Consider the following 21,812-nt stretch of genomic DNA (forward strand, 5'->3'; position numbering starts at 1 on the left):
CCAGACCTAAATAGTTAAGGGTATTATAGTCATTTCGTAAAATTTTTTTTTTTTTTCTCGCCGTTCTCATCGTTCGCAGAAGCTTGAAGCTCTCTTGCTCCCTCTCCATCTCTCTTTGTCCCTCTCTCTCTACCTCTCTCTCCCCCTCTCTTTCGTCAGTAATTTTTAGGGCTGGGCATCTGGGGACTGCCCTCGCCGCCTCCTCTGGTCTCTGCGACTCCATCAGTCGAATTCTCGACTTCACACGCCACCGCACAGACGCACAACATTGGCTTATCTCCGATCGCTGCAATCGGGTAATTTTTACCATTGGAATAGAGCTATTGAACTTTAAATGAAAAAGGGTGTATCTAATTGTTATATATATATATATATATATATATAAAGATATATCTAATTTGAGTTTCATGTCAATGTCTGCTTCTATATGGCTGCACATGTAGACTGATATAAGAATAAGAATTATTGGGATTTGGGGATTTGAGTACTTTTTGATTTCAAGCTTTCTGTTGAGTGATAAGTGCATCAGAGTCGTACCTAGAAATTGTTACAACTTTCTATCCTCAATCCCAATATGTGTTTCTCAGCAGTTTGAATAAGAATGTTATTGCCCTTACTGTTATTGAATCTAAAAAATTAGTCGGTTGTATTTAGTTAGCTCAGTGATTAGATTGTTTAGGAGTGAAGAAGAAACATTTTCGGAAGAACTAGAAATGGGATGGCACAAGCAGTAGGTTGTTAATTAAGCCCTCTCAAGCTATGAGCATGGTATGGGACACAAGATACTGATACATTGAAATGGAAAAATGATAAAGAAGGCATGTCAGTACTCTAATACTACTAGGTTGCTTCAATATGGCTTCACATGTTATAACACTTATAATGTGCAACTAACGTGAGATAAGTGCAGGATGATCTTCAACAAGTTAAAAACTTGAGCTATATTTAAGTGCTTCTGTTAATCTGCTTCTCTTGTAAATTTTCACTAAAATTCAGTTTTGTTTGCGTAAATAGTATTGTTTGTCTTCCACACCAAGAAAGTTGATAAATTTTTAGTTGTCTTGCTGACCAAGAAAACAAAAGATTGTCTTCTATATGCAATATATTCTGAGTAATTCTTCCTTTTTTGTTGCCTTCTTTATACTTTTTCATGAGTTTCTTATTCTTCAGTTAAAACCTTCTTTTTGAACTATCAGTCAAACTAATGCCAGATACAATTTGGTCTGTCAAGGAATTTATAAATTGAACTCGCTTACTGACTTTATCTTCTACTTCGCAACCAAAACAGGGGAGAGAATTCATCTAAAGAAATCTGCCCTAGTTGGATAGGAATTGCTTTCTTTTCAGTATCAGTTCAATCATGTTGGAAATCAGGAAAAAAAAGAAGAAGAAGATAGAAAGGATAGGGTGGGAATGTTAATCTTAAATTCTTATGCCTCAAAATGGTTTGGTGGTCTTTTCTTGTTCCTATATATTTATAACAATGCATGTTGACTCAATAGTTTGCTTAATTAATAGGAAAAATACGAAAAAAAGAAAAAAAGAAAAAGAAAAAAGCAACGAAAGTGACATCCAATGCAAAAGTTTCATGTCCAATTTTTGCACTTTGGTTGCCTGCAAACTAATGAATGTTAAATGCGTGAGCTTGGCGATATGAACCTCACAACAATTTTTGCACTTTGGTTGTCTGCAGATTGTGAATGAATAGTTCTCTTGTAGCCTATATCCTCTTGCACTCTGCAGTGTGTGTTCTAATTCGCACGACATTACAACAACACATGCATGGGTGTGACTGCAGGCTCTGTGCTAAACCGTCTTCTTTGTGACAAAGGCCATCTAACCAAACCCTCAAATCCCACCACCGTCAAAGCCATCACCAGCACAATCCTCACTCACCTCGACTCTGGTCATCTCCCGAAAGCCGTTTCAATCCTCTCTGCATCTCCATTTCCCTTCCAATTTTCTCTCTACACCCGTCTCTTCCAGCTCTGTTCCTCCAACCGCGCCATTCTTGAGGTCCGAAAGGTTGAGTCGCATTTGGTCACCTTCTCACCCATCCCGCCCATTTTTCTACTGAATCGTGCCATTGAGGCTTATGCGAAATGTGGGTCTTTGGGAGATGCGAGGGAGCTGTTCGAGGAAATGCCTCAAAGAGATGGTGGGTCTTGGAATGCATTGATAACAGCGTACTCGCAAACTGGGAATCCTGAGGATGCCTTTGGCTTGTTCATAAAGATGAACAGGTCGGGTTTTTTGCCGAATGAGATTACATTTGCTAGTGTTCTTGGGTCGTGTGCTGCAGTTTTGGCGCTTTGGCTTTCGAGGCAAATTCATGCGGTTATTTTCAAGTATGGTTTCAATGGGAATGTGATTTTAGGGAGTTCACTTGTTGACATATATGGGAAATGTGGGGTTATGAGGGATGCCCGTGGAATATTTGATGAGATCCAGAATCCAAATGACATATCTTGGAATATAATTGTGAGGCGGTATCTTGAGATGGGTGAAGGAAAGGAGGCAATAATTATGTTTTTCCAGATGTTTGTGGCAGCTGTTAGGCCATTGAATTTCACCTTTTCTAGTGCTCTTGTTGCTTGTTCGAGTATTACTGCACTTGAAGAGGGAACGCAGATTCATGGAGCTGCAATTAAAATGGGTTTCGAAAATGATGAGGTTGTTTTGAGCTCCCTTATCGATATGTACGCCAAGTGTGGGGAACTAGAGAATGCGTGTGCAATTTTTGACCAGCCCAAGTCGAAAAATTTGATTTCTGGGACTTCAATTGTTTCAGGATATGCAATGAGTGGACAGACATGGAAGGCAAGAGAGTTCTTCAATGAAATGCCTGAACGGAATGTGGTAACATGGAATGCAATGTTGGCTGGATACACTCATTATTTCCAGTGGGAAGAGGCTTTGAATTTTATATTCCTGATGGTGAACACAACAAAAAATATAGACCAAGTCACCCTTGGGTTAATCCTCAAGGTGTGTGCTGGCCTTTCAGATGTTGAAATGGGAAAACAGGTTCATGGATTCATTTACCGACATGGTTTCTGTTCCAATATCTTTGTTGGAAATGGCCTTCTTGACATGTATGGTAAATGTGGGAACTTGAAAAGTGCCAAAACAGTCTGGTTTCACCAAATTAGTCAATGCCGGGATAGAATTTCTTGGAATGCTTTGTTGAGTAGCTATGCTCGCCATGGCCGGAGTGAACTAGCTATGACAATATTTTGTGAGATGCAATTGGAGGAAACACCTGATGAGTATACGTTTGCAATTCTCCTGGCAGCTTGTGCAAATATTTTTGCACTTGAGCAAGGAAAACAAATTCATGGTTTCATGATCAGAAATGGTTATACAATGGATAGTGTGGTCAGAGGGACATTAGTTGACATGTATTCCAAGTGTCGTTCTATTGAGTATGCTATCATGGTTTTCAAAGAGAGGGCCTTCAAGAGATGTAATTCTGTGGAACTCCATGATTTTGGGATGCTGTCACAACTATAAGGGGAGAGAAGTACTTAAATGTTTTGGTTTGATGGAGGATGAAGGTATTAAGCCAGACCATGTAACATTTCGAGGTGTTTTACATGCTTGTACATATGAAGGTTTTGTTGAGTTGGGCAGGCAGTATTTTGATTCGATGACCAATGAGTACGGTATTATACCTAGGTTAGAGCACTATGAGTGCATGATTGAACTCTACAGCCAATGGGGGTACATGGATGAGCTTGAAGATTTTGTAAAGAATATGCCATTTGATCCTACAGTCCCAATGTTGACAAGAATCCTTGATGCTTGTAGAAGACATGGCTGCTTGAGATTGGGACAATGGGCTGCTCAAAGACTTAATGAGTAATCCTTCTAGTTCATAAGAGTTTCAGATTATGTACAGAGCCAGGCAGTGATTGCCAGCGTTGCAGTTTTGGAAGTGTAAACCACTACGTTGTCGTAAACGTTCTACATTGAATGAAATTTGTTTGACGTAATGGATGAAGGAGTACTCCAGAAAATTGAAGCAACAAAATTTGTTGGTCATGCGGAAATGATTATTTTTTCCACTCAACGTGTTCCTACATCCACAACGACAACAGCAGGTAATAAATGATGATGATAGTGATCGGGCGGACACCCTTTCCCCAACTCTGATGTGCCAATTTTCTGTGCTTGCAAGTTGGAAAGACACCGTTTTATTTGTCTTAGCAAATCAGGGTTCAGGATACACTGTTTTCCTCTTATTGTTGTATATTCTTCTATTTAATTTTTCTACTTCAATAATTTTTTTAATATGATGCAGGAAGATGAAAAGGAGAATCGCAAAGGCTTTTCAAGCAGCCATATTCAAATAGTTTTCAATTGAAGTACTGTTCTTTTATCTACCTGTTGAAAATATTTTACGATGAACATTTGTAAGGATACAAGTATAAACAACATTTGTTATGGGGTAAGCTGAAATGAACTCTTATTTCTGTTGCTTATTATTTCTGATGATTTATTAGGGAAGTTGCTTCCTCATATCCTCATAGGATTATGTAAAGCATGGAGAGTGACTGCTCATACTACATTTTTTTTTTTTAAATCTCATCTCATTTTGTCTCTAATGATAGTGGTTCATCATAATTGTGGGTGATGAGATCGAGATTAAGCTACAATAGAAAGGATAGTTACTTGATGCACGTCAGTTGACCATGGTTAAATTATAAAATGGGACTTATACCGCCACAAAAGAAATATTCCATTTCCGTTGAAAACTAGACTCAGCTTCATACACTCTTCTTGACTTGAGGTGCAGCAGAGAAGAGAAGCCATTACCAAGCAACCACAATGTTCAAAGGACCAACCAAGCAGATTTCCAGGTGATTATTTACAGTAGAGTTAATATTATTGATATGCCTTGTAATTATCTTCATAAAAGTGGGCTTCAATTCTATAAAATCAATATGTATATATATATTGTGCTTAGATGAAAGAAGTTAGAATTATGAATTTGAATTTGAATTTGAATTTGTACATGTGCATTGTATTAACCATAAAAAGTTTAATATTTCTGAAATTACATTAAGCAGATGCATGTTAAGGGTAAGTGTTGATCAGTCCACAACAATCCTAGTGGATGTATGTGCTCAAGGGTAAGGTTATTTTCTTCATGCATATTGTACTGACATGTTTTTCTAATATTCTAATTTGATCATATAGCTTTTTGAATCTTCTGCTATGTAGTGGAATCTTTCTCTTGCTAATGCTTGAAGGAAAATAATAAGAGTTTCTGCATTTTTGGTCTAACAGTGTGGCAGTCATCCTATACTATCTAAGGGTTGCTTATCTTGCTGCTTGAGCTTATTATATTATTCACAAAATAGATAGTTGTTCTCTTGCTTTTCCATATTCAAAATTATAAGCCAAAAATTCCTGCTCCAATTCCTTGATGATAAGCTCTCTTGCCCCTTTCTCAGATTGTCATAAGTAATTTTAATGTTACAAAAATTATCCAAAAAACGCTTTCTGCTTATTTGATAGTAATGCTTGAGTAGGATATGGTTTCAAATTTCTTCAACTGGAATTCCATTATGACAGTAGGTATGTGCTGATTATGCTTGTCTAGTCATACCCTGCAATGGTGAACCACTTTATCCACAACTAAGTGCTATTGTAATCAAACAGCAGACAAGTGATCCAAACAGGGGAAAAGAACTTTCAACAGATAAATTATATAAATAAGGAAAAGATAAGGTAATTAATCAGACCTAAAAACGGAAAAGATAACACAATGACAACATGTGCAATTATAGTATTATACAAACAAGGAGAAGATGAAGTAAGAGAATAAGCCAAGAAAAGTACAGTATATGACAAAGGGGTCTCAGAGCTGTGGAAATCCAGGTTAGTGGTATGCAGTTCGATTCTCCACGGCACGTGTGTGAGAATACCTCCCTCCTCCCTTCTAATTGTGTAAAAAAAAGGTATTTTGAGGGCTTTTCAATCATTTGCCTTTTTTTTTCCCCCTTTAATTAACTAGCAAAGGTGGCGGGTCGGATTTTAAAGTCTTTGATCGAGAGAACGATTGATTTATAAATATACACACACACACTCCTAGAGACACAGAGCATGCAAACCATGGATTTCATGCAGTGTACTTCCATATCATCAGCTGTTTCAACCTATTTGTTTTCCTTCCCTTTCTACATTATCATTGCATTGGCTACATCAATCGGTGCATATATTTTCATCCATTTACATGACCCTAAGAACTGGAAGGATTCTCCACCAGGACCTGTTGGATCGCCCATACTTGGGAGCCTTCCTCACCTCCTCAACAATCGCCTTCATGAGGACTTGTTTCATCTCTCTAGAATCCATGGCCCACTCTTTAGCCTGAAACTAGGTTTAAAGCTGGGGTTCGTGATATTGTCACCGAAGATGGCAAGGAAGACCCTTAAGCAGCAGGAGTATGTTTTCTCCAGTCATACCATCACGGAGGCCATCCGGGTCATTACATATTATACGGCCTCTGTTGTATATATGCTCCAATGGCTAGTGCACATTGGAGAGTAATTAGAAGAATCTTGATGGAACAGATCTTTTCTGCCAAGGCCTTTGAGGCTTTTGAACCAGTTCACAAAATGTTGATCAATATACAACATATGTAAAGGGAAAAATGAGCAGTCTTAATTCTTTGTTTCACTTGCTTGTAGGTTCATGGGTTGCTCAAGCAGCTCTACTTAAGCTTCGATGATGAAAATTCAGTGAACATTGCAGAGTTGGGCTTCGTGGCCTCAGGCAACATTGTGAGTAACACAGTATGCAGTAAAAACCTTTTTGATAACACAAAAAACAAAGGGAGAGAACTAAAACATACATTCTGGGAGTTAATGCAAATTCTTGGCTCTGTAAATGTTACTGATCTCATCCCAGTATTTAAGCCATTTGATCCTCGAGGCCTTAAACAGAGAATATTGAAGATCTTTTGGAGATTATATGCGTTTTATGAAAACATTATCAAGGAGAGGTTGGAAGAAAGAAAAATCAGAATCGGCAATATTGGGAAGGAAAAATTGGACTTGTTAGATGTGTTATTGGATTATAGAAGTGACAGAGATGATGAATTAAAAAGCTTATCGAGAAAGAACATTAAAGGCATGCTTGCGGTAAGTTATCTAGATATTAATCTCTGAACTTTGTACTTTCAGACTTTGTTTAAATATACTCTCAATGTTGAAAGAGATTCCAAGTTCGAATCTCCCATGCTGAAATTCTCAAAACATACGCAGAATATAACGTGTACATCAGTTCAACAAACAAACCAATTCAGTCCAATTGAAACTAAGAACAAGTTTTGATTTTATGTTTTTGCAGTAAATGTTTACAGGCACAGAGACTACATCAAGCACTTTTGAGTGGGGTATGGCAGAGATCCAAAGAAAACCTGATGCGTACAAGAAAATAGTTATGGAGTTGGACCAAGTAGTTGGGAAGGTTCGGTTTGTTGAAGAGAGTGACATTTCCAATCTACCCTACCTTCAAGCAGCAGTGAAAGAAGTTTTCTGGCTCCACCCTGCCGTCCCACTGCTCGTTCCTCATGGCACGAATGAGGTGTGTGAGATTTCCAGTTACCATATTCCTAAGGGCTGCATAGTGTTGGTGAATGTTTTGGGGATGGCTAGGGATCCCAGTGTTTGGGAGACCCTTGTGAGTTTAAAACCGTAAGGTTTCTTGGGTCTAGCATTGATGTGAAAGGCCATGATTTTAACCTCATTCCTTTTGGGAGTGGGAAAAGATCTTGCATTGGATTGCCCCTTGTCCATCGCATGGGGCAGCCCTGCTTCATGCTTTTGAATGGGAATTCCCCGCTGACATTTTGGACATTGTAGAAGAGAGAATGGGGCTTGCAATTCAAAAGGGAAAGACTCTCATTGGCCTTCCTAAACCTAGATTGTCAGATTCTGCTTACCTCCACTGATCTCCTGTGCAAATATGTAAAAATTTGTAATATTGGTAAGATGGAGTATGTCTCTACAATACTTTATGCTAATGTAATTTAGAAATATACCATGAGTAATAATAATGCAATTAGTTTCACATGAACATAGACAAAATGCAAATGAGTTATCAGTTTCAGAGCTAATCACAATTACTGCCAATAAACAAAGACAAACACATAAAAGTTATGTAGTTACTGATGCCTATATAATAGCCAATAACATTTGAATGCAGACTTATAGCCAGCTGATTGTTGGAATATTTTGCTGGCCATCTCTACATGACCAAATTCAACTGAACTTAAAAGCTGGATGTTCAAATCAATTTGCTCTGCGTCTGAGAACAAGAAGAAAAACAACTGCCTTCGCTGACTCAACCATGGAGTGCTGCTCTTCAAGTTTTTTACGATACAAGTCAAAGTGCTCGTCCACGATTTCGTCTCTGAATTGCTGCTTGAAGAGGCCCTCCAGGCTAGCTCTGATTTGATATGCAAGTTGTTGAGGACTTTTATAGACAGTGTCATGTGCATAGAAATGATCCAATGTGTCCCCAAAGGCCTGTAAAATGGCCCAACCGGATGGGCTAGCCAAAACTCTACCCTACTTTTTGGACTATGAACTAGCCCAGGCCGGTTACTATGAGTGGACTTAGCTCAGCCCGTTCTGTAATAGGTAGAGCCTAGGCCACGATTTCTAGGCCGATGGGCACCCCAGCCCTGCCTGATGTATAAGTTAATAAATAAAATAATTACCCATTAAATATTAACATTGATTATCATTGCATTTAATATATTTGTAAAAATAAACTAGTATTAATGATCACTGCATTTAATTAATTATAATTTTTTATTTTGAGAAAAAAATTATTTATGAAACATATCATTGTACAAAGCCACATATATAAGAACATCTCTAGTGCCCAAACACAACAACATGTTGATTTGATTCAGAGAGAATTACGCCTAAACCAACAACTACTCAACCCCTTAATTTAGCATCTCAAAGGACTTGTACTCCAACTTACAATACATCTCCATCGTGTAACAGCAGAAATGACAAATTTGAATTGCAGTAAAAACTAGAATACAAAACACAAAACTCCTAAACAATTCCTGAGGAATAAAAATAAAAAGTACAGCAAACTCCTAATGAGTATAGTATTACTCTATCTGAATATATCTCACATAATTAACCTCAAGATGTCGAAACCTCACCAGCTCTATAGCACTACTAACTTGAGGAACAAGACATACAGGCTTGACACAAAACATTAAGCTACGACTAGCTGGTTTTATATGCGCTTTATTGTCTTCTTATTACGTATGTTAGTTGGCATTAATTAAATAATCAACTTACTAATAATCCTTGAAAATATTTTATTCTGTACTTAGTTTGATGTAGTACCAATTCCTTGAAATTTGCTTTCAATTTCAGGCTTGCTTTTCTCTGTATTTTTTGCTCCATCAGAAGCCCGTTATAATTTTATTTTTTTATATCCATTATTTCGCCAAGGAAAGGAAGTTTCAGTTTTGGCTCATACAAGATTATAAATATTCTGAAGATTTCTGGACTTTAAAATGCTAATTCCTATGTTTTCTGGTTAAATAAAGCAAAAAAGTGTCACTCTTTTTCTTTTGGTCGTGAAACTTCTTATATGACTCAAGGTACTACCTTCTTATTTTAATGCCCGAGGAAAAACATGTGCATGCGCTACAGCCTGTAGAGGAGTGATCTTCTTGCTTATCTTGTCGAATCATGCTAAATAATTATTTGTGTTGTTAAACTTTTGTACTTGAGAGTTAATATTCTGAATCTGAAGTGCTTCACACAGCTTCATCCTCTTGCTTGAGCTGTTCAACAAATTAGATAGATGTTCTCTTGCTTCTTCATATTCATAATTATAAGCTAAAACTTTCTTAAGGCTTATAATTACGTAATCGACTGGTAATGCTTGAGTACGATATTTTATAATAGAGTTTCTAATTTCTTAAACTGGAATTCTATTATAAAAGTATGTGTTGCTTGTGCTTGTCTAGTCATGCTTAACGTTACACCACTATCTAGTGGCGAACCACTTTATGCACAACTAAAGTGCTATTGTAATGATACATAACAAGAAAAGCCAATAGATCTAGACAAACTAAGAAGGCAATTATACAAATAAGAGATAAGGTAAGAGAATGACAACTTTCAGTTATAGTATTATACAAACAGGGAATGATAAGGTAAGAGAAAATAAGCCAAGAAAACATAAGTACAAGGAGTGGAATGTGAAAGTGTGGACTCACTGTTCTCGCCAATTAGCCAAACTCACGTTTTTTTTTTTAATCTTTAATTAACCAGAAAACGTGGCAATTGGGATTTAAAGTCTTCGATCCGGAGAACGATTGATTTATAAATACACACGAACACAGCCAGAGATACACAGAGCATGCAAACCATGGATTTCCTGCAGCTTACTTCCATATCATCAGCTTTTTCAACCTCCCCTCTCTACATTATCGTTGCATTGGCTACATCAATCGGTGCATATTTTATCATCCATTTCCAGGACTCTAAGAACTGGAAGGATTCTCCACCAGGACCTGTGGGATGGCCCGTACTAGGAAGCCTTCTTCACTTCCTCAACAATCGCCTTCATGAGGACTTGTTTCATCTGTCCAGAATCCATGGCCCGCTCTTTAGCCTGAAACTAGGTTTAAAGCCGGTTGTCGTGATATCGTCGCCGGAGATGGCATGTAAGACCCTCAAGCAGCAGGAGGCTGTTTTCTCCAGTCGCACCGTCACCGAGGCCATCCGAGTCATTACATATGATACCGCTTCCATTGTATATGCTCCCATGGATAGTGCACGATGGAGAGTAATTAGAAAAATATTAATGGAAAAGCTCTTCTCTGCCAAGGCCTTTGAGGCTTTTGAACCACTTCGCAAGCGACAGGTTTGTTAATTTCTTACATGCATATATATAACATCAGTAATGCTATTATTTTAATTAACCTAAAATTACATATGTGCACGTAAAGAAAATGTTGATAAAAAGATGATGTTTATGTAAAGAGAAATATGAACAGTCTTAATTGTTTCATTTGTTCGTTAGGTTCATGGGTTGCTCAAGGAGCTCTACTCAATTTCACTGTCCAGGAATTCGGTTAACATTGCAGAGTGGGCCTTCGTGGCCTCAGGCAACATTGTGAGCAACACAGTATGCGGTAGGAACCTTTTTGAGAACACAAAAAAGGAAGGGAGAGAGCTAAAACATACATTCTGGCAGTTAATGCAAATTCTTGGCTCTGTAAACGTTGCTGATCTCATCCCAGTATTCAAGCCATTTGATCCTCAAGGCCTGAAACGGAGAATATTGAAAATCTTTTGGAGATTAGATGCGTTTTATGAAAATATCATCAAGGAGAGGTTGGAAGAAAGAAAAATCGGAATCGGCAATATTGGGAAGGAAAATTTGGACTTGTTAGATGTGTTATTGGATTATAGAAGTGACAGAGATGATGAATTAAAAAGCTTATCCAGAAAGAACATCAAGGGCATGCTTGCGGTAAGTTATCTAGACATTAATATCTAAACTTTGTACTTTCACACTTCCGTTAAATATACTTTCAATGTTGGAAGAGATTCCAAGTTCGAATCCCCCATACAGTAAAATTCTCAAAACAAACCTGTATATCAGTTCAACAAGCAAACCATAATTGAGTCCAATTAAACCTAAGACCAACGTTTTTATTTTGAATTTTTACAGGAAATGTTTGTCGCAGGCACAGAGACTACCTCAAGCACTTTTGAGTGGGGGATGACAGAGATCCTAAGAAAACCTGATGCATACAAGAAAATAGTTATGGAGTTGGACCAAGTGGTTGGGAAGGATCGGTTTGTTAAAGAGAGTGACATCTCCAATCTACCCTACCTTCAAGCAGCAGTAAAAGAAGTTTTCCGGCTCCACCCTGCAGTCCCACTGCTCGTTCCTCGTAGCACGAATGAGGCGTGTGAGGTTTCCGGTTACCAAATTCCTAAGGGCTGTATTGTGTTGGTGAATGTTTGGGGGATGGCTAGGGATCCCAGTGTTTGGGAAGACCCTTGTGAGTTTAAACCCGAAAGGTTTCTTGGGTCAAGCATTGATGTGAAAGGCCATGATTTTAACCTCATTCCTTTTGGGAGTGGGAAAAGGTCTTGCATCGGATTGCCCCTTGGCCATCGCATGGTGCACTTTTACTTAGCAGCACTGCTTCATGCTTTTGAGTGGGAATGCCCTGCTGAGATTGTCGACAATGTAGAAGAGAGAGTGGGGCTCACAATTCGAAAAGGAAAGCCTCTCATTGGCATTCCTAAACCTAGATTGTCAAATTCTGTTTACCTGCAGTGATCTCTTGTGTAATATATAATTATAAGTTCTTTGTTCACTTGAACATAGAGACAAACTGCAAAATAAGTAATGAGTTTCTAGAGTTAATCTCAATTACTGCCAATAAACAAAGACAACACATAAAAGTTATTATCTGAAAGCATACTTATAGCCAGCTGATTATTCGAATACTTAGTTGGCCATCTCTACATGACCAAAACAGACTGAACTATTAAAAGCTGGATGTTAAAATCAATTTGCTGTGCGTCTAAGAACAACAAGAAAAACAACTGCCTTCCCTGACTCAACCATGGACTGCTGCTCTTCAAGTTTTTTACCATACAATTCAAAAAGCTCGTCCAAGATTTCGTCTCCGAATTGCTGCTTGAAGAGTCCCTCCAAGCTAGCTCTGATTTGAGATGCAAGTAATTGAGGATTTTTATAGACAGTGTCATGTGCAAAGAAATGATCCAAATTTTCCCTTCTCTCTATGCTGAAGCATCCATTTCGTTCTACAGCACTTTCAAGTTCTTTGGAAGACATCAAATAATTAGGTATGTTAAATGAATCTACTTTCTCTTCATCAACAACTCCCTGCATGCATAAAGTGAAAAAATACATAAAGCAGCTAAAGGATGTCTTGAACAAACCAATACAAAGCAACAATAGATAACAATTGTAAAATCAAATATAATTACATCTTACTTCACTATTTTAAAACCATACAAATAAGAGAAAATAGAGCAACCCTCCCCAGGAAAAATCACTATTTAAAAAAGAATGAAAATAATAAAAACAATTGCTTACCTTCCTAGCCAAGTCCATGAGGCAAGATCCTAAGATTTGATAGATCACATTTGGCAGAGTATGAGAATGGGGGGTACCATCTGGACGGCCAGGAATGAAAAATACCATGAGTCCTCCACTCACAATCTCTTGAGCCCTGGCATGCAGGAAGCGCTCCATGTCCTCAGCGTTCTGTGCTTCATAAGCACTCACTACATCATCCGAGGCATCTGAGTAAAAGATTCGCCCTTTATTCCAAGCAGGACCGTTCCTATCCATTACCGCTTTTGGAACTTGAGACATCCATGGAATAGCAAAAGCAGAGTGAAAAAGGTTAATGGAAGCATCAGGAAATAGCCTGCCATAGAAGGAACCTGGTACACCCGCGGCATAGTATTGCCTGTTGCTTGGGAGGGATCTGAAGAGCTTGTTAAAATCATTTGCAGTAATATCATTAAAGAAAACTTGAAATTCAAGGGTTTGGGAATTCAGCCCTTGGCTTTTATACTTCAACTGCACAGCTTCAATTATGTTCTCAGCAGAAAAAAAGGAATTGGGCCCAACAGCGCAACCCAAATCTGCAATGCGAAAGGTCTTGGAAGATAACAAGATTTCCATGTCAAGCTTTTCTTCAATTGCCTTGCTTATAAATTCTTTGGCAGCAGCCACAGCTCCTCTCTGTATAAGAAGAAATGTTCATGTTACATTTAATTGAATCCAGAGGGGATTCAAAATCTTTAATTTTGATTTCTCTACTACAAACCTATATCTTTTTCTTCTTTTTTTTTATAAAAAATACAAGCTATATATTGGGGAGCGGGGAATCGAAACTAGGACACTTAGGACACATGGGTAAATGCTCGTTGACCACACAATAGGGGATCCATGAATTTTTAGAGGGGTAGGCTAAATTTTTTATTATTTTAGAGGAGATAAATAGTGCTTGGGTTTTTTTATAAATACATGTCTAGGATTGGGTTTATTTATAAATTTGTACATATTATAAGTCTTTTTTCTCTTGAAACAAAAATGTAAATAAAATTTTATAAATCAAACAAAGCCATATTACGAGCAAATATAACACAAAGAAGTACAAAATATAAATAAATAACAAATCAAACACATTGTCCAACATGAAGCAATACTATAAATGATATCCGGTCTATTATCATCATGTGACGATTAGAAGCTCATCAAACACATTGTCTAACATCTTTACTCTCTGTTGGTGTAGCCCAATATCAGTACGATTAGAATAGCTCAAGTTGGTAGAGCCTTAGCGTGAGTTCTACTTCTAATCAAATTTATAAAGGATTGGATTGATGTTTATTATTTTCTATATGTTTCAAGAGTGGGCTTATTTTAAATAGAGGACTGAGCTATTATTTACTTTACTTAGATTGGGCTATTGATAGTTTATTAAAAAAAGAAAAACAATGCATGTATGAGCTATATTTATTTGGTGCAGCGGGCTAATATTTATTGGAGTAGGAACAAGCCTATAAAATTTAGACCATGTTCAATATTTTATAAATGTTTCCCTATCCTTGTAACCACATGAGCTACAAAGTCCTTTGCTACACCCACCTATATCTTTAATTTGCCTATATCTAACACAAAAAATTATTATTATCTTTGTAGGTAACAAACTGAAAAACAATGTTTACATGTTTAGCGATCACTAATTACTAATTCTAAAGAGAATAAAATAAGATGAAATCATTACTGCAGCACCCAAATCGGTTCTTTCTTATATATGTATGGCTCCGGAAATTAAAACATTCTTATAAGTTACTAGCCAAGTAAATCAGAGGCTTGTACATAGTAGCTAGAGAAGAAACTAACCTGGTAAACAGAGTTGACGGCATAGCTGCTGGGTCCATCTCCACCTCTCACTGGATAAGCTGCACAGAGTTGATCATTGCTTTCCTCTGCTCTTGCCATATCTCTTTCTCTCCCTATCAGTCTGTTGGGGTGTGGAGGTTTTTTTTTCTTAATTTATGTCTAACTACTGAGGAAGTGCTAGGCGACGCTAATCAATGGCAGACGTCGAAGAACGTGATATGTCATGAACTGTGTAGAGAACGCTCTAGACTTGTTATCAAATGAGCAGATTAGGATGTATAAATACGTTTAGTATGTGGTTGGTTAGTCTGAATGCAATATCATATGGAGAAAAATGCATTGATTATATTCAAATGGTTTAGTTTAGGTTCATGTATTACCATTCATTGTGGTTGCTAGGGATGATAATAGGGCGAGACGGGATCGAATTTGCCTTCCCATTTCCATTCTTACAAAAAATTTCTATTTTTATCTTGGTTCCATCCCCTATGGAAAGTTTCCAAATGAGCAGATTAGGATGTATAAAATTTCTTTTTAAAGGTATTTGGATGGATTGTGGGTTGTGCGTTTTTTCGTTTTGTGCCCCTTAGGTGTGGCAGTTCATCCCCTCAACTTGTCCCGGTGATGTCATCTCAGGCTTTGGCGGCTCGGCTGAGTTTTGTTTAGGGTATGTTTGCCATCTTGGCCTTGGTTTGGGCTTGTGTGGGCTTAATGCATGTTGGGCTTTAAGCTTGTTACTGTTTCTTTTACATTTTATTTGGGCCTATGGCCTTTTTGCTTTGTTGCTGAGCACAGTTGGTTGGGTCTCACTTTTTTATTTTATTTTATTATTTTAGAAAAAGTGATGGTAATTATTGATGAAACATTAGTACAAAGCCACAAAAGAGCTAAATGGATACAACATCTCTAGTGACCAAACACAACAATATGTTGATTTGATTTGGAGAGAATTACGCCTAAACCAACAAATACTCAACCCCTTGATTCAACATCTTGAAGTACTCGTACTCAGATTAACAATACATCTCCATCACAAGAACAGAACGATGATTTGTATTGCAGCCGAAAACTAGAATACAAAACATAGCAAACTCATAAAGAGTTCTTAAGAATTAAAATAAAAAGTATAGCAAACTCTTAATGAGTAATATACTTCAAACAAGAAACAGGACAACACTCCACATCCTCTCCGACAACCAAAGAATTCCATAGATGCCATACCAACTAAACCCCACCCCCACAAAAACCGATAACTTTCATTATTGTAACTCCAAACACTGAACTAGAGCCAAAAGCGGTAACTAAATCATGACGATAATGGTGTTTCGGGGTGTCTGCTTCCACTTCACATGCGAACCAACATAGCAACCATTACTACCTCTATCGATGTTGACGCCGCCACCTCTGCCGAGATAGATGGCACTATCGGTAACTCTTATTACAGCCAAGAAAAAAAAACCAAACCAAAAAATCATGTAACCAGAAACAAGAAAAACAAAAAACAAAACTAAGATCCACGAGAAAGGAAAGGGAAGGAAATAAGAGACGAAAAAAACAGGAGGATATAGAAAGAGAGAAGGGTTGAGAGGGAAGAGAGAGGAGGAAGATGGGGGCGAGATAGGGGGTTAGGGGTTGGGGGCTAGGGTTTTTCGGCCTTTTTTTTTTTTCCTAAAGAATCTATCCTCCAATTCTATTCATCAACGAATGAAGCGATAAGGTTCAAATCTTATATAACAACTCCCATAATAAACACGTACGGTAACCTCTCCTTCCATTGCTCTTGCGTTTTCTAGATCACTCATTGCAACATCAAGACACCTCTTACATTCTATGTGCAAAAGGTCGGTAGTGCATTGAGTAGCACTGTAAAGCACTTCATCACCCATAAGTTTCAAGTGCCCTTGAGCCAAAAAAGGCCCGATAAGAGTAGATTGCAAACACAATCAGTAAAAGTTGTTGGACATTCATAAACAACAATGGAGGAGCATGAACCTATTCCGTATTCCACACAAAAATCCCATTATATTGTCGCTTTTACCTAAGAATTTTTTGCTTGAGTATTTTAAGAACCAATTATTGTACCAAATTATAGCTCCTGATAGTTGAGGGCAGCACGTTCTAAGTTCTAAGCTGTTGACTTGCTTTATGGATGCAGCTTATGCATGATATGTGGTGACGTTATGCTACGACGAATCCCCAACACTTGGCGAGCCCATATAAAATTTGATTTTGTTCTTCTCTGCCTTTGAATACAATTGCATTTCCTATAGGAGGAATTGAGTCAAGAATTTTTTTCGTTATTGCCTGAAAGTTGCCTCATACGCGTCCTTGTTTGGAAATTCTATCTCCCCAAAACATTTATGTCCTAAATAATGATGTCTAACTTGAACTTGGACGAGAGAGACGAGAAAGATAAGAGACTTAGAAGGATTGATAGTTTTAAGAAAAACATGTTCATTTAATAGGATAGAACTTGAATACAACTTTTGTAAAACAAATGCATATAAGAAACTTGAAATTATAAGGGAGACTTTGGAAAAACACAAAGGAGAGAGAAATTTTGTAAAAGAAGCCAAAATGGACAAAATTGTCCTTATTTATTTTTGGATTTCCTAAGGAATCCTTTACATTTGCATGTCTTTGATATTAGGAATGCATAGTTTATATCATATTTATGTAGCCTTAATCTCATTAGTATCGATATTTATATAGGGTGCTGCTAAACGAACCCTAAAATTAACTGAGTACACCTTATGATCTAAGTACATCCTAATATTTTAATCAAAATATAAAATTAACTAAGTAGACCCTATTTAACTACCAAAAATACCCCTGGTATACCCTGATACACTCTATCACACAACACCCTAATACCAATCCTAAGCAAGGTTACTATTACTTTACGATCATTGGTTGCATCCTGAATTCCAGCCACACCATTTTGGACAAAATAGATCAGTCGAACTTGCTACTTTATTTGTTCATGAATATATGTATTATATATTTATATGAAATATATATAATATTAAAGTTAAATTTCCTGTTGCTGCTAAGGCCAAAATTTCTTGAAGAAAAGAAAAAATATGGCAACAAGCAATTATCAATTGATAAATTAGTAATTCAATAAATAGTTTGGTAATCGGGTGTACTCAATTAATTTTAAGGTTCATTTAGCAGCACTCTTTATATATTCTAATCTTTTGTACATTAGCTTTGCATTATATAATGATTCTATTCCTTTCATTTAATGTTGTATATAATTGTAAATTGCATTATATACTAAAGAATGTTTTGCTCAACTCATGAAAAAAATAGCCATATAGAAATTGAAGGTAAAAATTAGTCGAGAAAAAAAAAAGGCAAGGAAAGTTTGAAGGTTTGCACAAGTTGATTGGGTACTACTTGTATTCTACCTTTGAATCTTAGAAGTATATGGATATATATTTTTTTAATTCTAACACATTAGAAGCTTCTATACGTTAGTTTTTGCATTATATATTTATTATGTCCCGTCAATTTAATAGTATAAAGAGTAAATCACATTTTCTACTAAAAAATGTTTTGCTAAACTTATGAGAAGAAGAGCCATAGAGAAACTAGATTTTAAATTCAATTGCATATACATGTATGTACAAATGCGCGAACAACAGTGAAAAAAAATCATCACTTTTAAACTCTTCGAGCTAGGTCAAAAGTGGTGCATGAGAATGGAGAAAAAAGGCGAGGATTATAATAAGTTTAACGATGTATTCCCTTTTAATATAAACATAAAAATACATACCAGGACGTGATGCTTGGATACCATGTAAAGAAACGTGAATCAGATTCGGTGTATGTTGAGTTGATACAATACAAGGACTTTTAAGAAAGGAAGATTCGCTATTATAGCCTAAACTATCTACTTTCATAGTACACAATCAGATACAAAAAGAAAGGCTAACATGAGTTGACTATATTATATTGTTGCCTAAATTGTCTTCCTTAACATAATTTGAGTTTGTGTAAGGGTTTGTAAATCATCAATAGCTCATCTATGCATCTGAAAATAGGGCCCTTGACCCGAAATTAAATGAATTGCGTGATAGAGAAGATGAATATATGATTGGATAAGTTTTGATTGATGTAGAGGTTGAGAATCCATAGTAAGTTTGACGATTTTAACCCTCAAATTAATGGCAATATTGACGGAGTTAGACGGTAGGACCAATTTGCACCATTATAAAAGTTAAGGGACCATTAGAAAGAAAAATTTAGTTAAGGGACCAAAATGCAATTCGTGGACATTTTCGGAGACCATTTGAATTGAAAACGCTTCTTTATTTTTAGCCAAATTCTTGTAGGTTGCTTCACAAATGGATAAACTTGTCCTCCCCATTTTCATTAAAAGGTGTGTCGTAGCAACACTCTCAAATCCATAATCAGAAAGAAGTAGCCAAGTAACCCATCCACAAAGGAAAGATGCGCATGAGCTACAAGAAGTAGATGAGTGAAACGACAACGTTGTGGACTAATGATGTATGATAAAGAGTCATTTTTGGTCCCTGTGGTTTATTATTTTTACCACTAAGGTCCTTGTGGTGTCCATTTCATCAATTTTGCCCATGTAGTTTTAATTCCAAACAATTTAAGGATAATTCACTATTTCTGTCAAATTATTGTAAGTGCATTACTTATCGAATACATGTCCTTCACGTGGAGGGGCATTTAGGTCCAATCATTGACAAAATAAAAGAAGAGAAACAAACACGACTACCAGTCTCACACTTACTTTTAAAATATTCAATTTTGGAGTATAGCCGCGCGGTTATACTCTATACTTTTAAAATTTTCTATTTATAATGTATGGTCATACGGTTATACTCTTTAAAGAAAGAAACATTGTAAGTCGAGTATAAGCAACATACCATGTCTATACAACAAGAAACATAAATAGTATACAATAATACTAAACATACCCATGTCTATATATATTATTTATAGACATGGTATGTTTAGATAGAGAGGCGAATTACAGTTAAGGATAAGACTATCCACGAAATTATTCGAATTAATATTATTCTTCTGACTCTTATAATACCCCAACAAGTTGGGCCCATGTTTCATAAGAAACGGCAGTTACAATTTTTTAACAGATATTAAGAATTATCCTTAAATTGCTTGGAATTAAAATCACACGGTCAAAATTTTTTTCGTGACTCACGTGCACTGTGCACATGGGCTGGCAAACCCAAGAAGTTGGGCACACTTGGTCGTCATTCTCATCTTTGTTTCCTCTCTCCTTGTTTTTGGCAGTTCTTCTACTTCTACGCTACAGGTATAATATGCTTTTCCCGTTTGATTTCTTTATTTTATTTTGTTGGTATCTTTGTAATTCTGAATACTTATTATATCATCCCGTTCTTGATTTGTATTTGCTCAAAATTGTCGCAAAAATCATCAAATTACTAACAAAATTGAACAAGTTAGCTTCTGGGTGTTACTTAAATGTTGTTAGATTGTTGATTTGCGAGACTTTGTTCCCAACATTTCGTATGTATTTCCAATTTTCTATTGCGCCCTAGAGATGTTCATCACTGTTTGTTTCCCTTACTAATCACATCTTTTAATTTAGTCCCGAGTCTAACTGAAAATGGCGTTATGTCATGACAAGAAAGTTAGGTCTTTTCCATGTGTTCTTTGTTTAGTTGCTCCAGTTTAATCACATTTTCGTCTCTCGATATTACGCGGGATATAATCTATAATGTGTTTCCTTTCCTCTGAATGTATGCGCATCTGAATCAAATCAAGGGCGGAACTTATCTGCACTTGGAATTGCTGAAGGCTACATTTTGTTCTGATGCTCACTACCTGTATGAGGAAAGTCCTCCATGGATTGAATCATGGAGTGAGAGGGAAAAAGTAATTTTAAAATGCATACGAACCATGATATCTTTACAATCAATCTTGCTGTACTTGTATATTTCTGATTAAGTCATTACTTGGATTTCTTGCTGCTTGTTTTGAAGCAATGTTATGCAAAACATGGCTTTGTTAGTTTAATCCAACACCAATTTGAATTTTCCAATGCTTGTATTGGTTGTATCTGGGGATCAGCTTTTCATGCGACTTCTTGTCCTTTGTGATAGGAACCCTCTTCTGTTTGAGTGGTAAATTTTGTTTTACTTATAGCTTAATAAATATACTAATTTATGTTTCTATACAGAAGAAACAACAAAGTCAAAATATTTCCATGACGTTTTGAAGTTGTTCTCAAAAGCAAATCTGGTGCCAAACAAAAGAAGATGCAATGGGAGCCTCCAGAGGACCAAGGCTTTCTGGGATGCAGAAACAAGTCCTTAGTCTATACAGAGGGTTTCTGAGGGCAGCCCGTGCAAAATGTGCTGAAGATCGACAACAGATTGAGTCACTTGTGTCAAGTGAGTTCCACCGCAATGCCAAGGAGGTAGACCGCAAAAATTTCCTTTACATTGAGTACTTGCTTCGCCGTGCTAAGAAACAGCTTGATCAGCTCAGGAGGCCCGATGTTGTTGGATTATCAGCCCTGAATGTCAGTTTTTCGCAGACAAAACATCCTACAAATTGAAGTAAGAATGTCATCTATTCTTATTTACTTGTCGAGCCAAATTTAGTTTGATCCATTGTTTTAACAGAGAAACAGAGGAAAATAAATTTTTGGCTGAAATTTCCTTGTTACTCTAAAATCTCAATGTAAGCTATTCAGAAAGCTCTAAATTGTGCGATTCGTTGATGGTCATGGTCTTCTAAGGCTATGTGTATTGATTATCTTCCAGATATGATAATAATAGCTTATTGGCCTTTGTTGATAGTTCAAGTCCTGTTTTCTGTGT

The 21,812-nt window shown here is 36.8% G+C and overlaps 4 protein-coding genes and 1 pseudogene across 5 annotated transcripts; 4 read left to right on the forward strand and 1 right to left on the reverse strand.

Annotated features, from left to right (window-relative positions):
• Window positions 1-58: 58 nt before the first annotated feature.
• On the forward strand, window positions 59-4,461 carry LOC103342704 (pentatricopeptide repeat-containing protein At3g26540). Its single transcript, XM_089054380.1, is given in 3 exon segments — window positions 59-296; window positions 1,694-3,456; window positions 3,458-4,461. Coding segments are annotated over 2 exon segments (2,082 nt in total). The 5' UTR covers window positions 59-296; window positions 1,694-1,782; the 3' UTR covers window positions 3,866-4,461.
• On the forward strand, window positions 4,310-8,082 carry LOC103342706 (iridoid oxidase-like; annotated as a pseudogene). Its single transcript, XR_016127859.1, has 4 exons — window positions 4,310-4,450; window positions 4,799-4,862; window positions 6,699-7,151; window positions 7,360-8,082. The product of XR_016127859.1 is annotated as an iridoid oxidase-like (transcript).
• Window positions 8,083-10,309: 2,227 nt separating this feature from the next.
• Window positions 10,310-12,447, forward strand: LOC103342707 (7-ethoxycoumarin O-deethylase-like). Its single transcript, XM_008246345.3, has 3 exons — window positions 10,310-10,920; window positions 11,080-11,532; window positions 11,734-12,447. The coding sequence occupies exons 1-3, from the start codon at window positions 10,414-10,416 to the stop codon at window positions 12,352-12,354; spliced, it is 1,581 nt and encodes a 526-aa protein (XP_008244567.2). The 5' UTR covers window positions 10,310-10,413; the 3' UTR covers window positions 12,355-12,447.
• LOC103342708 (loganic acid O-methyltransferase-like) lies at window positions 12,411-15,100 on the reverse strand. Its single transcript, XM_008246346.3, has 3 exons — window positions 14,965-15,100; window positions 13,141-13,797; window positions 12,411-12,927 (listed from the first exon to the last, which is right to left on the reverse strand). The coding sequence occupies exons 1-3, from the start codon at window positions 15,061-15,063 to the stop codon at window positions 12,586-12,588; spliced, it is 1,098 nt and encodes a 365-aa protein (XP_008244568.3). The 5' UTR covers window positions 15,064-15,100; the 3' UTR covers window positions 12,411-12,585.
• A 5,044-nt stretch (window positions 15,101-20,144) lies between these two features.
• Window positions 20,145-21,796, forward strand: LOC148915883 (succinate dehydrogenase assembly factor 1, mitochondrial-like). The gene is made up of 2 exons (XM_089053783.1): window positions 20,145-20,278; window positions 21,167-21,796. Exon 2 carries the CDS (start codon window positions 21,251-21,253, stop codon window positions 21,545-21,547), a length of 297 nt encoding a protein of 98 aa, XP_088909909.1. The 5' UTR covers window positions 20,145-20,278; window positions 21,167-21,250; the 3' UTR covers window positions 21,548-21,796.
• The last annotated feature ends 16 nt before the right edge of the window (window positions 21,797-21,812 follow it).

Source organism: Prunus mume, linkage group LG6 (assembly GCF_029339155.1).
Source record: "Prunus mume cultivar Tortuosa linkage group LG6, ASM2933915v1, whole genome shotgun sequence".
NCBI lineage: Eukaryota > Viridiplantae > Streptophyta > Magnoliopsida > Rosales > Rosaceae > Prunus > Prunus mume.

What these genes read in the sequence shown, in the direction of transcription:
- LOC103342707 (XM_008246345.3), top strand. Translation starts at nt 10,414, where the DNA reads ATGCAAACCATGGATTTCCTGCAGCTTACTTCCATATCATCAGCTTTT. An exon ending in AACCACTTCGCAAGCGACAG is followed by an intron (nt 10,921 to 11,079) that starts GTTTGTTAATTT and finishes TTTGTTCGTTAG; the next exon opens with GTTCATGGGTTGCTCAAGGA. An exon ending in ACATCAAGGGCATGCTTGCG is followed by an intron (nt 11,533 to 11,733) that starts GTAAGTTATCTA and finishes GAATTTTTACAG; the next exon opens with GAAATGTTTGTCGCAGGCAC.
- LOC103342708 (XM_008246346.3), bottom strand. Translation starts at nt 15,063, where the DNA reads ATGGCAAGAGCAGAGGAAAGCAATGATCAACTCTGTGCAGCTTATCCA. An exon ending in CCGTCAACTCTGTTTACCAG is followed by an intron (nt 13,798 to 14,964) that starts GTTAGTTTCTTC and finishes CTTCTTATACAG; the next exon opens with AGAGGAGCTGTGGCTGCTGC. An exon ending in TCATGGACTTGGCTAGGAAG is followed by an intron (nt 12,928 to 13,140) that starts GTAAGCAATTGT and finishes TTATGCATGCAG; the next exon opens with GGAGTTGTTGATGAAGAGAA.
- LOC148915883 (XM_089053783.1), top strand. Translation starts at nt 21,251, where the DNA reads ATGGGAGCCTCCAGAGGACCAAGGCTTTCTGGGATGCAGAAACAAGTC.